Raw genomic sequence first — 15,377 nt, forward strand, 5'->3', positions numbered from 1 at the left:
TTGCTTACTTGCTGACTGGTTGTGAGCTGCGGACTGTGAGCTTGGCTGATTGGATGCAAGCAGTGGTTTGCGAGCCACCTTGGCGACTTGATGCGAGCTAGCTTAGTAGGGTTGGTTGCACGCAAGCTGGTTGATTGCTTTGCTCTCAGTTCCCCTTTCCTGCTGCAGCCTCTTGGAATCAGGTCCTGCATTGCTTTTCGCATTGAGCGTGGAGTTCATCTCCTTCAATCTGAACGTGCATTTTTGCAGAAACAAAATCTATCAATCCCTGTTATTCCGTTTTGAAACGTGCCACAGACCTTAGTTGAATTCACGGCAGGTCAGTCTGAATATAGAATTTGATCTGAAATTGTTGCCGACATTTTGGGAGCTCTAATATGTCTGAGTTGCCTACTTCAATTCAGGGCAGTTTGTGTGAGTTCCAGCTCCCACATTGCCTCATTCAGGAGATCTGTATTCGTAACTATGGCACGTTCTCTTTCTCGCTCTGTTGGGAAGCCTTGCTAGCTATTAGATAGGCTGCTCAATACGGTAAAATACAGTATCAACAGTCTTAACAGCAAACAGGAATTCATTTTGTCTCGAACTGGCAGAGGGGCATGTGCCAACTCAGAAGGCATACCAGATCAGGAGTAAAATGAGAAAGACCTGGTGGCAGCTGACAATAATCCAATGTCTCAAATTGAGCCAACCCTCTCTTATCTCAGTTGATCCTCTGTTCACCATTTTGGGCACACAGCACTGAAGATGCAAAATCAGCTCAGTCATCAGAATAAAAGAAAATAGGTGTTAAAACAAAAAAATGGGTAAAGCAGGCTGCGATGTTTGCGCAAATTTGCAGAATGGTCATGGTGACTAGATTGACAAATAGCTTTGATCTGGGGCACCCTGTTCTCAATTGCCCCTCTATGAAGATAATGGTGCAATCTGTGACAAACAGTCAAAAGCATGCTGCAGGATCAGGGCTACTAGAAGAGAAATTATAGGAGACTGCAACTACTGAGCAGTGTGGAGAGGATTAATAAAATGCCAGCTCAATAAAGCAGTTGCAAAAATAGCTCTATACCAAACAAACATGATAACTGCTGCTAATTGGGCATTATGCTGGACCAGATTAGTTCAACAGATTGAGCAGCCATGATACACGGGGTTCAATGCTTGTAAAAATGAAAGGAAAGTGGATTTTGTTTTAAAACATCAGTTATTGACAAAATGCTAACAAAACCTCAAAAGATCCAACATTCAAACATGCATTTGTAAGACGGTAACTTTCTTGGCAATAAAAAATATTGAAAAGCGTAAGGATGCCATGTTCCTTCAAAGTGCTCAACCAAACAATAAAGGTAAAATCTGTGGACGCTGGAAATCTGAAATAAAAAGAAGCTGGAGAAATTCAGCAGATCTAGCAGTATCTGTGGGGAGAGAGAGTCATGACTTTTCTGCAAAATGACTGGACTCAAAACATTAACTCTGTTTCTCTCTCCACAGATGCTACCTGACCTGCTGCATTTCTCCTGTGGTCATTGTGTTTGCTTAACCAAATAGTTTTGCACTTCAATGGAGCAGTGTGCACTCACTGCACTGAACAACTGAACTCCGAGCAATGAGCCCTAACGTGGGCTCAGGAACACCGTTTTTTTAAAACTTATTTTCTAATCAACCTGTCAATCAATCAATGACACATCTCTGGAACAGGTGGGACTTCAACCTGGGTCTTCTTGTTCAGGGATAGGGACATTAACTCTAACCTGTGGTGCAGTGGCAAAGAAGAGCAGTTTCAGCTGGGAGCACAATCGCAAGAGGCAAAGATGGGAATTAATCAGACAAGATCACTGCTCCCTCCACCAATCACAGAATCAGACAGCAATTAAGGGAACTGCGTGTGATTTGTGAGTCGAAGTGTGAGCAACAAATATGATTGCATAATAGGAGCATAGATGGACAGGACAAAAAGAAGATACACATAGATACACATGGGTGGCATGGTGGCACAATGGATGGCACTGCTGCCTCACAGCGCCAGAGACCCGGGTTCAATTCCCAACTCATGCGACTGACTGACTGTATGGAGTTTGCACGTTCTCCCCGTGTCTGCGTGGGTTTCCTCCGGGTGCTCTGGTTTCCTCCCACAGTCCAAAGATGTGCAGGTCAGGTGAATTGGCCATGCTAAATTGCCCGTAGTGTTAGGTAAGGGGTAGATGTAGGGGTATGGGTGGGTTGCGCTTCGGCGGGGCGGTGTGAACTTGTTGGGCCGAAGGGCCTGTTTCCACACTGTAATGTAATCTAATCTAATCTAATAGATAAAAATTGGATTCACAGAAATATTAATAAAGGTATTACATGCAGGGCACTAGACCTGAACTTTGGAGCAGACTGCTGGGGCGATTTGTGCATCCAGAAGCTCTTGACCACAAATAAAGGCTTCAATGTCAGACTATGTGCCTTAATTGTTCAAGTCTGTGAGGGAGCAATGGAAGGAGTGACATTGAGACTCTTGTGGAGGTGGAGGAGCACTCTTGCTCCTTCGGTCTCCACAAGATTGAAATCTGCAAGCACAAGTTTTCTTTAATCAGTTAAAATGGGGCTAGCAGTTTGGAGGTGCGTGCAAAGATCCCGTGCCTGCCCATACATTAATGATGCCTTCGATCGGTGTTATCCCCTGAATTCGGACATTTAAGGGATACTGCACAGACCAAACTAGCACATCACAGCAAACGGTGGTGACCAAGCTATTAAGGAACTCGTGTCACGTTATAGATTTACACATTATGTGCCCACTGAAGGTGACATGACCACAAATAATGACTGATGAATCCCAATCATTTCTATGGGACCGAACTTCCATCGGCCAAAGGGGTTGAGAAGGGGTACAGGCACAAATGGAAAATCTGGCGCTGGATTCCAATGCCTCCAGAATGCAATGCAATTCTCAACGCTGTGGGAGATGGGAAACCCATTTACAGTCAATTAACAGCCCATTGAGCTCTTTGAGGAGTTTGCTAATGGGACAGGAGAATAGGAAGGGAATTTACATAATGCAAATCACCAAACTCAAACAATACTGCACAAATGTCAACTTCAAATCAGGCAGAAATTAAAGCTTCTACACTGTTTTGAGAACATGTCAGGAGCTGGTGGGCATTGCACCTGAACAAGTGCTTTACTTTTCATCTGTGTTCAGGGAGGCTACTGGCACTCTTAAGGGCTGCTCTGCTTTCTTCGGCAAGGCATGGCTGCCAATTGTCACCCATGCAGTGTGGGCAGTTCCCAACTCCAAGGTACTCAGAGCCATGAATAAGGCACCAAAGCACATATTTGACTCAAATGTGACATCTGTATTCTAAAGAGAGCCATGCAGCTGCAGTACAGTGTGATACCCAAGTCGTATTTGGAGGTCAGGTTTCCAACTCCAACAGGTAAATCAAGCCCGTGGCTTTTGACTTGAACTGTATGTTCCTTGAAACACCAAAGCATCTTGATTGTGCACTTGAATAATCAGTCAGAAAATAACAATGTAGCAGATAAATGCATAGGTGTGCACATCTATTCATCAGGTACCATTTAGTCACTTGAAAGAACAAAGGTATTGACTGGACAATTGGCTCCACCACGTACCTGCCTATTCACCTTGGCCAGCCCATTCAGGATGGGTACCAGAATATATGTACATACCATGGGAGAGGTAGATATCAAAATCCATGAGAAACCATAGTCTGGGGAAGGGTGAACAATAACGGTCAATGAGAGAACAGCAAAACAGGAAAGCAGATTATTGTCTGAGTGGTGATAGATCAGGAAAGGGGTGGGGGGGGGGCGAGGGTGACAATGAGACCTGGGTGTCCTTATACACCAGTCACTGAAAGTAAACATTGCAGGTACGGCAGACGGTGAAGAAAGCAAGTGGTAGGTTGGCCTTCATAGTGAGAGGATTCGAGTACAGGAGCAGGAAGGTCTTGCTGGAATTGTACAGGGCTTTGGTGAGACTACACCTGAAATATTATGTGTAATTTTGGTCTTTTTATCAGAGAAAAGATATTCTGGCAATGGAGGGAAGGTTTCCCAGACGGATTCCTGGGATGGCAGGACTGACGAATTTAGAGAGACTGGATCGGTTAGACTCAGTTTCACTGGAGTTTAGAAGAATGAGTGGGACCTCATAGGAATCTCTAAAATTCTAACAGGACTAGACAGAATCAATGCAGGAAGGGTGTTCCTGATGACTGGGGAGTCCAGAACCAGAGGTCACAGTCTAAGGATATGGGGTAGGCCATTTAGGACTGAGATGAGGAGGAATGTCTTCACCCAGAGAGTGGGGGACGTGTGGAATTATCTGCCAAGGAAAGAGACTGAAGTCAGAACATTGAAAGTTTTCAAGGAGCTTGATATAGTTCTTCGGGCTAAATGGATCAAAAGGATATGGGGGAGAAAGCTGGAACGGGTTACTGAGTTTGATGTCAGCTATGATCATATTTAATGGTACAGCAGGCTTGAGGACCAAATGGCCCACTCCTGCTCCTATTTTCTATGTTTCTATGAGAAGTCATCTAGCATGGGGCACGGACCCAATGTGTCGCACTGCAATTCCCCCTCCCCACCCTGACTCAGGAGGAAACAAGTCTCCAAGGGCTCAACTCAAAGGGGATATTGGTATGGCACCAGCCTTATGCGCATGAGCCACTTACCTCATTGCACGTGAAAGGTTGTTTAGGGAAAATGGAATGACCAGGGATTCTCATGGAGCACAGCACTAGCTACAAAAGACATAGCAACATTTGAGATGTCTGCAGTGGATACGTCATTTCAGCCAGCAATACAAACAAATCGGGGCATCTTTACGCAGATTGGCATTGCTGCTCTGATTCCTGTATGCCAAAACTCTCAATTCACCTGAAGAAAAGTGTTAAACAACAAGTTGACTCTGGAACTTAAATGACCACAACTTGGTCAGTGAGCCAAGCTGGCATTACGCCAGTGTGCCACGGTACAGGTCTGCACAAAGTGCAATAGGTGTCACCTCTGAAAGCATAGCCCATAGCCGCTACATCAAGGACTTGTTGGTCTTTCATGGCTAGTCATTCAAGTTTGGTTGCAATCTTGCATCCTTCGCAGCTCACTAATTGGCATGTAGCCATTCACCAGTGGTAGTTCTTTCAACAGGGGAGGATTTAACTGTTGGATGCAGCTAGAGTAACACAAAGACGTTTACAATGCACAAGTGGAAGCAAAACATATTTAAAGCACACAGCCTGCGACAGTGAAAATTTTAAATGATTTCACTTTTACAATATATCTTGCAAATCAGTCATTATTTAATTTAGAAGAAAGTAGAGCAGTCATGGAAACTCCAAACAAAACACACAAAGCACACAAGAGGGATAGGCACGTGGTGGTTTTGTGATTGTGATTGTGCAGAAAGAAGGAAATAAAACCAGCAATTCTGAAGCATCTTAGCACATCGTTTAGAAACTTCAGCAAACTTTTCAAATGGACTGAAGGCAGGGGGGACAAACAATTAATAGGAAGGAATCATGGTTAATTACAGATTAGAAAGTGTTGGTCTTTGGGACATTTTGTGTTTCTATTACTCTCCAGTTGCATCTTGAAGAAGTTTAGGTAGCCGAGTCCATATTGCGAAGCAGTACACGGGGAAAAGAAAACTTTCCTGGAGATATTCACTGCGAGGATCACAAAGGTCCCTTGACACAAACGTTGAAGGCATCACAGTCCCCTTGGAGAACTATCCCTGCAGACCTCTGTGACCTCACTCAAGTACAAACATAGCTGGGGACTTCGAGCCAACTCACATTTGATTCCTTTAAAAGGCCCAAGCGACAGATTTTGCTGCGGTATACTCCTGCTTGGGGATAATTGTTCTTCACTTCCTCTGCTAAAGAACCACTATCAGCTCCTGTTTCATTACAGTAAATTGTCATTACACTTCAGCACAAAGCCCTTCTAACCTATTCACTTGCCTCACTGTTAAAGTGGTATTTTCGAATCAGCTGCTACATGCAACTCACCACATCTGCTCAGGTCTGACTGGCCAGTACAACTGAAGTCTGTCATTAAATGATGGCATGCACATCCAAATAAAAATAAGTGAGGAGGTCGAATGTGCAGGGATGTGGAGAGAGGGGTCAGTATGTAAATCACTACTTAGGAGGGCCAGCATGGATCCAATGGACCAATAATCTAGATTAGAGTGGTGCTGGAAAAGCACAGCAGGTCAGGCAGCATCCGAGGAGCAGGAAAATCAACGTTTCGGCCAAAAGTTCTTCATCAAGAATAGAGGATCAATCGATCAATCGCCTACTTCTGTACTCTAACAATGCTCTGATTAGAAGGGTTAAACTGGCCTTTTTATCTCGAAGTCCTTTGAGAAACAGGAATGCTCAGAGGACCAATAATAAACAGAGGAGATTTTCCTGGATCACCAGGATGCAAGTATCAGAAAGTGGGGCAGGTCAGAACCTTTCTGTGCAAAGAGGCCCTCCTCATTTCCGTCCACTAATTTAAAAGGATGAAAATTCAGGAGCATTCCTGCCCAGATGTGGCTCCAATCCGTCTGGATTTCAAATAGGCAGTGTGAGCAGATTATCCTGGAAAAAGACCAGTAAATGCCCCTTACTTGCTTCTCTTTCAACATCCCATTTGCGCACATCTGCATTTTTGCTAAGGTGAGTGAACACAAGATCTTAGGCTGGTCTTTAGAAACAAAACATACACTGGGGAAACAGTCGAGCAAAGCTTAGGGTAGCTCACTGGGTGAAAAATACAATCCCACCACCTCCTTGACAGTAAACAATTGACTTGGCCTCAATTGGTTTGTGCAGAAACCCAATCCTCTTACTGTTAGAATGAAAAGTTAACTTTTATTATCATCTATTTACCTCGGCACCACTCATGCTGAAGACAATTAGAAAGAATTTCATAGCCTATCACAGGGGATGGTGAGCGTGGCAGGTTGTTCAACCTATTTTACCACACCCAGTTGAAAAAGTGGCCAATTAGGAAAAGGGCCCAACTGAGGCTGTACAATTATGTGGTACTCAAATGAGTCAACTACTTGCCAAATTTCAAGATAAACAGTTGTCACTGCTCTCTCAGAAAACACAAATTAATGTGTTATCTGAATAACAGAAGAACAAAACCATTTGACTAATACCTGCACAGTCTTGATGGGGATCAAGTAACAGACAGTTCACTGGTTCCAAATGTTAAGGCTGTCACTCAGATACATCAAGCACCAGGAGTTCAAAGAATGGATTACTTCATTGCCGGAATACTTGCTACGGCAAAGGATTTGTATTCTGTCCAAGTATCAAGACCAAGACAAATGTGAACTGTATCCCTGTCCCACTGAATGTAACAACCATGAATCATGTACAATAGAATGCAACATTTTCAAGTCAAAGAGCCTATAATTGTGCAAGCATAAGACAAAGCGATTGCTGAAAAAGTGTACCAACATAGAATCAAGATTCCTATTAGTGGAATTATGTCTTGGCTCAGGTCTTGTCTCATTTCAAATGGAAAGAGCAAGCTATTGGACAAATCTAACGAGCCAGTGGAGTCGGAAAATTGGATGCAGTATCAAATACTATTTTTCTCTGCTGCCTTTCTGGGACGGTAAAGGAAATAGCATTAGCAAATTCAAGAAGAGACTGTGTTACAGGCTGCAATTAAAGTTGATGGGAAAGATAAAGAAATGCATGGTTTATTCCAAACCTTGAGACTGTCGCGATGGCTTGAACGCCTTTAGATCCTGTATTGTCCTATTGTCCTAAAGTCTATTAATTTAGAAGGTTTATATATTGAACATTCTCAAAACAAATTTTAGCCAGAAAAATAGTTCCAGGAAATCAAAAGTTAAAACTGAAAATATTTAGCAAATACATACCATTCATTTTGGCAAATAATATTAATTACCAACATGTTTACTGAAATTCAAAACTGACTCCGGCAATACATACACAATGTTGGGTCCCACTTTCGGACTATTGTTAATGTGACTGACTCGTGAAAAAGCTAATGTGCAATGCAGTTTGTTTGAAGATATCTAGCTGACTGATGTTAGCAAATTAAAATATAATGCATTCATTTTTACCTTCTCCAAACATAAAATACCATTTATTTCTGTACCAACATGATTCAATTTGAATAAAAGAAAAACTGCTAGGCACCAACTAAGAAGATAGATTGCATCTGTTTATTATAGGTAACAGAATGGTCTCTTTGTTCCTAATAAATGCATTTGGATTTGCATTTAAGGGTACAAGGTTACCATCTGTACTTCTTCCGTTAGCTTAACTTTTAAGCAAAATGTTATATGAGAATGGGAGAAAGTGAGGACTGCAGATGCTGGAGGTCAGAGCTGAAAAGTGTGGCACCGGAAAAGCACAGCAGGTCAGGCAGCATCCCAGAAGCAGAAGAGTCAATGCTTCAGGCACATTCCTGAGGAAGGGCTGATGCCCAAAACGTCGATTCTCCTGCTCTTCAAATGCTGCCTAACCCGCTGTACTTTTCGACTGTTATACGAGAATGTAGAAGATGCTCTCAACACTTTTTAAATTTAATGAGGGTTCCTGCTTCCACCCTTTTAGTGAATGATCCCTACCAACATCCAGGTGAAAAGAATTCACCTCAACTCCCCCTTTTCCAGTTACTTTAAATCTACGCCTCTGATTATTGACCTCTTTGCTTAGAAAAATGGGTTGTTCCTCTCCACTCTACCCAAACCTCAATTAAATCTCTCCTCAGCTTTCTCTGATTGAACAAAATATCCCCATGTGATTTATCTCCAACTTATGGCGTGATTGTTACTTTTGGAAGGGCAGGGTTTTTTTTTAAAAATCGATTTGATCACACATTAGGCTTACATGTGTATCCGTCCCTAAATTGAAGAAAGTGGGTGTGCCGCACAGCATGTGATAAGCAAGTTGCAATGTCACCTGCCCACTCACCCTGCTGTTGTCGATTTGAAAGGGAATGTTTTTGTCTCTGCACTTGTCATGCCACATCATGAAGTGATAGACAGGAGAGTGAAACATTTTACAAAACAGCCATCAGAACTTTCAGAACGGAGTTTGTTTCAACAGGGGATGAAAAGAGTGATCAGGATTGCCACATTCTTCTCCAGCAGAACTTATTGAGTAAGAGCAGTGATGTCCACACAAGGCGTCTTGAGCCTGCAGAACCTGGCCGTCAAACTGAGCCTCATTTGAATATTTATATTGGAGGGGGTTTGGTCCTGGTTGGATATTCAAATATTTGAACAGTTCAATTTGAAGGCACAAGAGCAACAACTGGAATAAAATATGGAAAGCTTGAATGAAAAAGAAAGAGGAGGAAGATGTGCATTGAAAGGTGGCAAGATACTGCATACAATTGCTTACAGTATTTGATCTGGGAATGCTTCAGCATTCCAGACTGACACAGTCATTATTGTCTATGTTATGAAGAAATGTTAAGAATATTGTTCATTACTCCTTGGATCATACGTAACATATTTCATGCAGGTGCCATAATGGGGAGCCATAAAGCTCTCCTTGAATATATTTACAACACCACTTCACAGAATGCCCAAAGTAACTATATCCCAATGCTCTGTCTCAATTCCTGAAGCGGTTTTTCTTCTGAGTATTTGTTTTCAAGAGAATGTTCAAATTATAACCATTCTAAATCCAAACCATGTGACACACTGATTAGCTCTCACTCTGCCCTGAGCTTTACTGGATCCAAACCACAAAGCAATACCACACACCATGAAATATTTCATTCACCTCCATTAATTTAACTTTGATCATGCAGTATAAAAAGAATACATTAGAAAAAAACCAAGTGATCTTGTTCATAGGCCACTCTTCGTTAAATCACTCAAGCTATGTCAACCTCTCATGAAGTATAAAACCTGTGGGTATACACCTAGGAGAAACTGGGTTTCCCACCACATAGAACATGGTTCAATAATTAATTCCATCTGAAGGATGTTAAGATGCTCAAGCATTAACATGACTGAAAACATGCAGCCATCAATTCCTGTGCCGGTGAAGTTCTCTCTACCTTCTGTCAACTTGTATGAGATACAATTAGATTTGCTGAAATTGGTCACTGTATTAATATTTCAGATACTGCTAAAACACATTACATGCTAAAACATCGTAGCACTAAGTCGTGGAAAATTGTTTGAGATGTTGGGCAGGGGTGGGGGTGTGGTGGCAGGGGCTGGCTTGGATTCTGCAAGTCACCTTACTTGAATAGAATAGATTAGATGGACCAATATTTACTGCATAGTTATCACAAATTTGGTTTGGCAACAAATTGCATGCACTTTGCATTTAATTTGCTGATATAAAGGTATGATGATGGAAAGCACAACATTGTATGTTCAAGACTGCCAGATTATCATCCACTAACATAAAAGAAAAGCACCATATAATACACTAAAAAGGATATGAATGTATCAAAATTTTAATAGCGTATCTCCTCAGTGGATTCAAAGGGCCTAAAATGTACATGGCAGGTGTGGCACTAAATCGGAAGATAGCTTTTCCTCTGTTTAGTACTATAAAGGTCTGTGAGGAGAAAAAGAGGAAAAATTGTTACACAGATTGAAAACATATAATGTTCAACACATTTTCATGCAGTAGATAAGTCAGTAAAACGTTACTTCAATGGACAGCTTGCAGAAAGCTGAAGAAAACATTTCTAATGACTAGTTCTGTGATAATTCCAACGCGTTGCATCAACAAACATTTTCAAAGAGAAGTAGGAAGCATTTTGCTCAATATGAAAAGGGACAATGTCAAACTTGCAATGAGAATTGGAAACAAGTTATTTCTAAATTCACAAGGCTTAATGCACAGTAGCTGGGCTCTTGGACATGAATAAAGATGGACATTAGTTCAATACAGAGAAAAAGGTTCGGTGAATCGCAGACTCTTGCTGTTGAGATGCTAAGTAAAGAACTTATCGTACAAGCAGAGGGACACAAACATAATTCCGAAGTGCCAGCAATGCAAACAGGTTGGGCAGGTGCCCTTTCCATACAGAATCAATTCAAATGAAAATAAAACCCCTTTCACACCACAACTCTATGTTTAATTCTAGATTTAAAGCTCATTTCACCATCATCATCTTAACTGTGAGACGTTTCATGGTCAGCAACTTTATGTATAAGCAAGATTACAAGACAATATCCAAAAGATGAAAACTGTAACATTAGCAGAATTGTATCCCATGGAATTTTGAAAATAGCTATGGATGCAAAAGATCATTCTTGCCTTTTGATCGTGTCCTTTCAGAATTCTAATCCTAATGTCTCCCTATTACATTATCTCAGGTGAGTTTTGAAAAATTAAAACAAGTCTGATAGCTTGAACAATCCTCCCTGCCAATCTGTTCCCATTGTTGAGCACCTCCTGTGCAAAGGCTTCATATCAAAAGGTTGATAAAGGTCTGCTGAATTCTTGTAAATGACATTCTTGTGAAACCTTATCAAGGGCGTAAATGAACATTTCCACATTAACAGGGACCAATTCGTCCCAGTTTACTTCACGTGATCTTTATGGGATTTAGCAGGACTAATTTCCACTCGGAAGTGACGGGCAATGCTCCACAGCTTTTTTGGGACATAAACTTCAATTTTTGTTTGAGTGGCAGCGTTCATGCTTTTGTGCTCAACACTGCAAATCATGGTTTGAGATGGGAATGGAACACCTCAATTGAGGCATTCAGTGCCAGAATCAGTCATTTCGTGACTTAGGTATGCACATCCAAACACAGGCCAATGCTATCTTTGTCTTGCAGAAAACTCTTCAAGAAAAGTACCCGTTACTGCAGCAGCTTGCATCGGAGTTTCCCAGAACAGGGCAAACTATCACCAGCAGCTGCATGGTGTCAATTACAGCAAAATCATGGGTGCTCTCATGCCATGGGTATACACCTAGGAGAAACTGGGTTTCCCACCACATAGAACATGGTTCAATAATTAATTCCATCTGAAGGATGTTAAGATGCTCAAGCATTAACATGACTGAAAACATGCAGCCATCAATTCCTGGCTATTTGAAAAATATAGCTGATGGAAGCAATCAATATTTGCAATTTGAAACAACTCATTTTCTTGTGCACATTTTCATGTTACTAAGGATAATTCCAAAGTCATAAAATTGTTTGCAAAAGCCAGCAGAAAGATTTTGAATTTATTCAAACTGAAGCTATATTGTGATGTAGCTTTTTCAGCAACCTTTATCAATTTGGTACAGTATTTCATCAAAATGATACCATGGGCAATTAAAGTGGTTCAATATAATTACTTACGTCTTTATACGGATTGCTTTGGTTACCTTGAAATCCACCACTGTACATCTGCATGACCATTTGTCAGGCTTTGAACTAGACAGTCCATTTTTAAGGGGAGCTAGTCATTCAATAATTTTGTGAAATATCAAACTCAACAGTCCCAAGCCAGTTTCCCAATGCCGCACTCTGAAAATTGGCGACAAATGCAATTGCGATTCATTTTTGCATTGGCGCATATGCAGCAGGTCATTCCACATTTGCATATTATCACAGCTGATTCACTTATGCGCATTAATTTTAAACAAAGAAAAGTCACCTCTCACCAGCTTCAAATTGAGCAAAAGGTGGCTAATCTACAGTACAAAGTTCTAAAAGCAACACTGCTTGCAATCACCATCATTAACCAATCAACTGTGTGGAACTATTAAGAATAATTTCTCACATGATTACAGGAATGTCACCCACTCACTTTCAGCCAAATAGTTCAATTTGTGAGAGGTGCACCTCATAAAGTAACATACAGACACCAAATCTCTTTGTGCCCCATATTTTGTGGTGTCCTAGTTATGAAGGTTTTCACTGAAATTTCATTAGTGATAAAGCTAACGTTAATCTCAAGCCAAAAGCCCTTCTAACATTTTAGTATTGACGTGGCACCATATTGCTTATGGTTGAAGTATTCGGCCAGTGACAAATAAAAAGTGCCGACAGAGCAGCGGTTGCATTAGATATTGGTCAACATCCCATATGTTGGGAAGGGAAAAAAATATACTGGCTTTATAAACATCAATCCCAAGTGCCATTTGCAGCCATTTTGCACAGCAGTCTGAATGCATCAACAATTTCCTCATACAGTATTAGGAGAGCGTCAAGCTGAACGTTTACGTATTACTGATCAATTATAAGCAATGTACAACATGGCATGTCAAATTACCCTTTGCAATGTCTGAAACACTGGCTACTATAATAAAAAGGTTACCCCTGGGCAGCAACACCGCTTGAAGAGTTGGCACAGGTGACTGGCAGTTAGCTCCACAAAGGCTAGAGAAAAGGGAAGATTGAATTTTTGAAACTGTACCCCATACCGTATTTAAAGCATAAATTAACATCATCCTTTTGACATTGAAAAGGTGTGTTACTTGATAGACAGTCCTTTTCTCTCCTTTTCTTTCTTTAATAATGTCCCTATAAAAGCCACTATTCTGATTATAAAATTATTTTCTGAAATACAAATGGACCACTACCTTGCACTGTCATCCCCATTCCTTAAATCCACATTCAAATTAGCTGCTCTACTTGTACTTATTCCTCAGCAGCCTCTCAACATTGTAGAACTCCACTCTGCCCCCGGTCTTCGCTTCCTCCTACTATTTAAAACTTTTCAAAACTCAAGCTAAATATAACTGAACAACTACTTTGCAAATAAATTCAGGCTCTGTTTTCTCTTTTGTTTTATCTTCCCACAACCTTACTGCTACCTTAAAGACCATTCAGGCTGACTTCTCCAAATAAAAACAGATCGCTGTAAATGAAGTTTCACTTATGTTACTGCATTAGTATAAACTCAGATTTTTGGGACAGAAAGGAGAAGGCAAGGTTGGCTTTTGCAAGAACATGCACAACATAGCGCCGCACTGTGAATGCATCAGAGAATTTAATTTGTATTTAACACAATAAAAATTTTCCAAAAGGGGGGTTTTGAAAAATCTTTTGGCCAGGATTCCTTACATACAATGATTGCAGAGCATCAAAAGATATCAAATTTCAGAGCAAGAAAATTTGTATCGCATCTCAGTAACTTGGAAATGTGTCATATAGGCAAATGCAGCAGCTATTTTGCGCAGAGCAATATCAGTAAAAGTGCAACGACCAATGAAATTGCTTTTGGTAGCATCGGGGAATGTTTACTGACAGACTGCCCACTGTTTTCAAATGGTGCCACCTATAGCACAAGCAAAGTGGGATCATGGTTCAGCACTTCTTCCAACAGTTGGCTTGTCTGAAAGCCCAGCACTAACATTTCACCTTTGATTATGTGCTCAAGGCCTGAAGAGGGTCCTGAATCCACAATCCTTCTGTCAGAGGTCTTGTGCTACCAAATGAATCAAACTGAGCGACTTAATATTTTCCAAGGTCACTTTAACCTGACTGCAAAGGCAAAAAGTTCAGCGTGCGGTGTTTTCAATTGGGAAGGTAGGATTAGATTTGAATTTGTTAGATCCTTCTCCCAATGATTCACTTGGTAATTACACTGTTTGTTGTTACCATGAGCCAAACAAATCAAAAAGATTCCAGGTTTGATTTCCTGGCCTTGCTCAAATTAGCTTCTGGCGGTAGAACTGTAATGGCTAGCCTTAGCGCCACTAGATAGCGATCCTCTCCCTGAACGCTGAGCATTAATTGCAGCTGGGAAAGTACATGTACATGAATGTTGGCTTGGCTGTGATGATGCCCTTTGCCCACCTAAAACGCCTACCATCTCTCAACATTGGCAACGTATACCAGCTACTGGTGGGTTGGCAACACCTATGACTGTGCCCAGCACATGACTGCACCTCTGATATAGGTGACGCAAGAGAGATAAAATGTGACAGAGGCCGGCAAACAGACAAAATGAATCATGCGTGAAGTAATGGTCATTCTCACTTATTTAATGAGTGTGATCTCACCATTTAATATGTCGGATTCAGCTTGTACAGTGAGAACTTTGGAATCAGATATGTTTATTACATTTTCCTTTGAGACTGACAGAAACACCTGTATCCCATCATATTACAGAGCTACAGAACTGTCGGATTGACTTTTCTCAACCTCACCTACCTTATTCAGGATCAAAGATTTGAAGATGATTGACATCGTTCAATACAAAAAAAAGGTTAATTTGCACAATTTCTCTTTACTTAAAATGTCTACTTTGCTTCATATTGCTTAAATCACAAGAACAACTGCTAAATTGCACAGAAACTGTACCCACTGTAGGGCTCATTCAACCCAGACGAGCCTAGATGTTCAATTATGGTGGAACGCAACTAAATTTATATTTAGCCCAATTAATCAAAGCTCAAGCCTTCTGT

The 15,377-nt window shown here is 41.1% G+C and overlaps 1 protein-coding gene across 12 annotated transcripts in view; it reads right to left on the reverse strand.

The window, feature by feature from the left end:
• Positions 1-15,377, reverse strand: part of LOC140471320 (sodium channel protein type 8 subunit alpha-like) — a 512,936-nt gene that overhangs the window by 445,639 nt on the left and 51,920 nt on the right. For all 12 annotated transcript variants that reach the window (XM_072567324.1, XM_072567320.1, XM_072567321.1 and 9 more), the window contains exon 4: positions 10,455-10,574. In XM_072567324.1, the coding sequence (XP_072423425.1) occupies positions 10,455-10,574 (120 nt within the window). The remainder of the gene's footprint in view (positions 1-10,454; positions 10,575-15,377) is intronic.

Source organism: Chiloscyllium punctatum, chromosome X (genome assembly GCF_047496795.1).
Source record: "Chiloscyllium punctatum isolate Juve2018m chromosome X, sChiPun1.3, whole genome shotgun sequence".
Taxonomy (NCBI): Eukaryota; Metazoa; Chordata; class Chondrichthyes; order Orectolobiformes; family Hemiscylliidae; genus Chiloscyllium; species Chiloscyllium punctatum.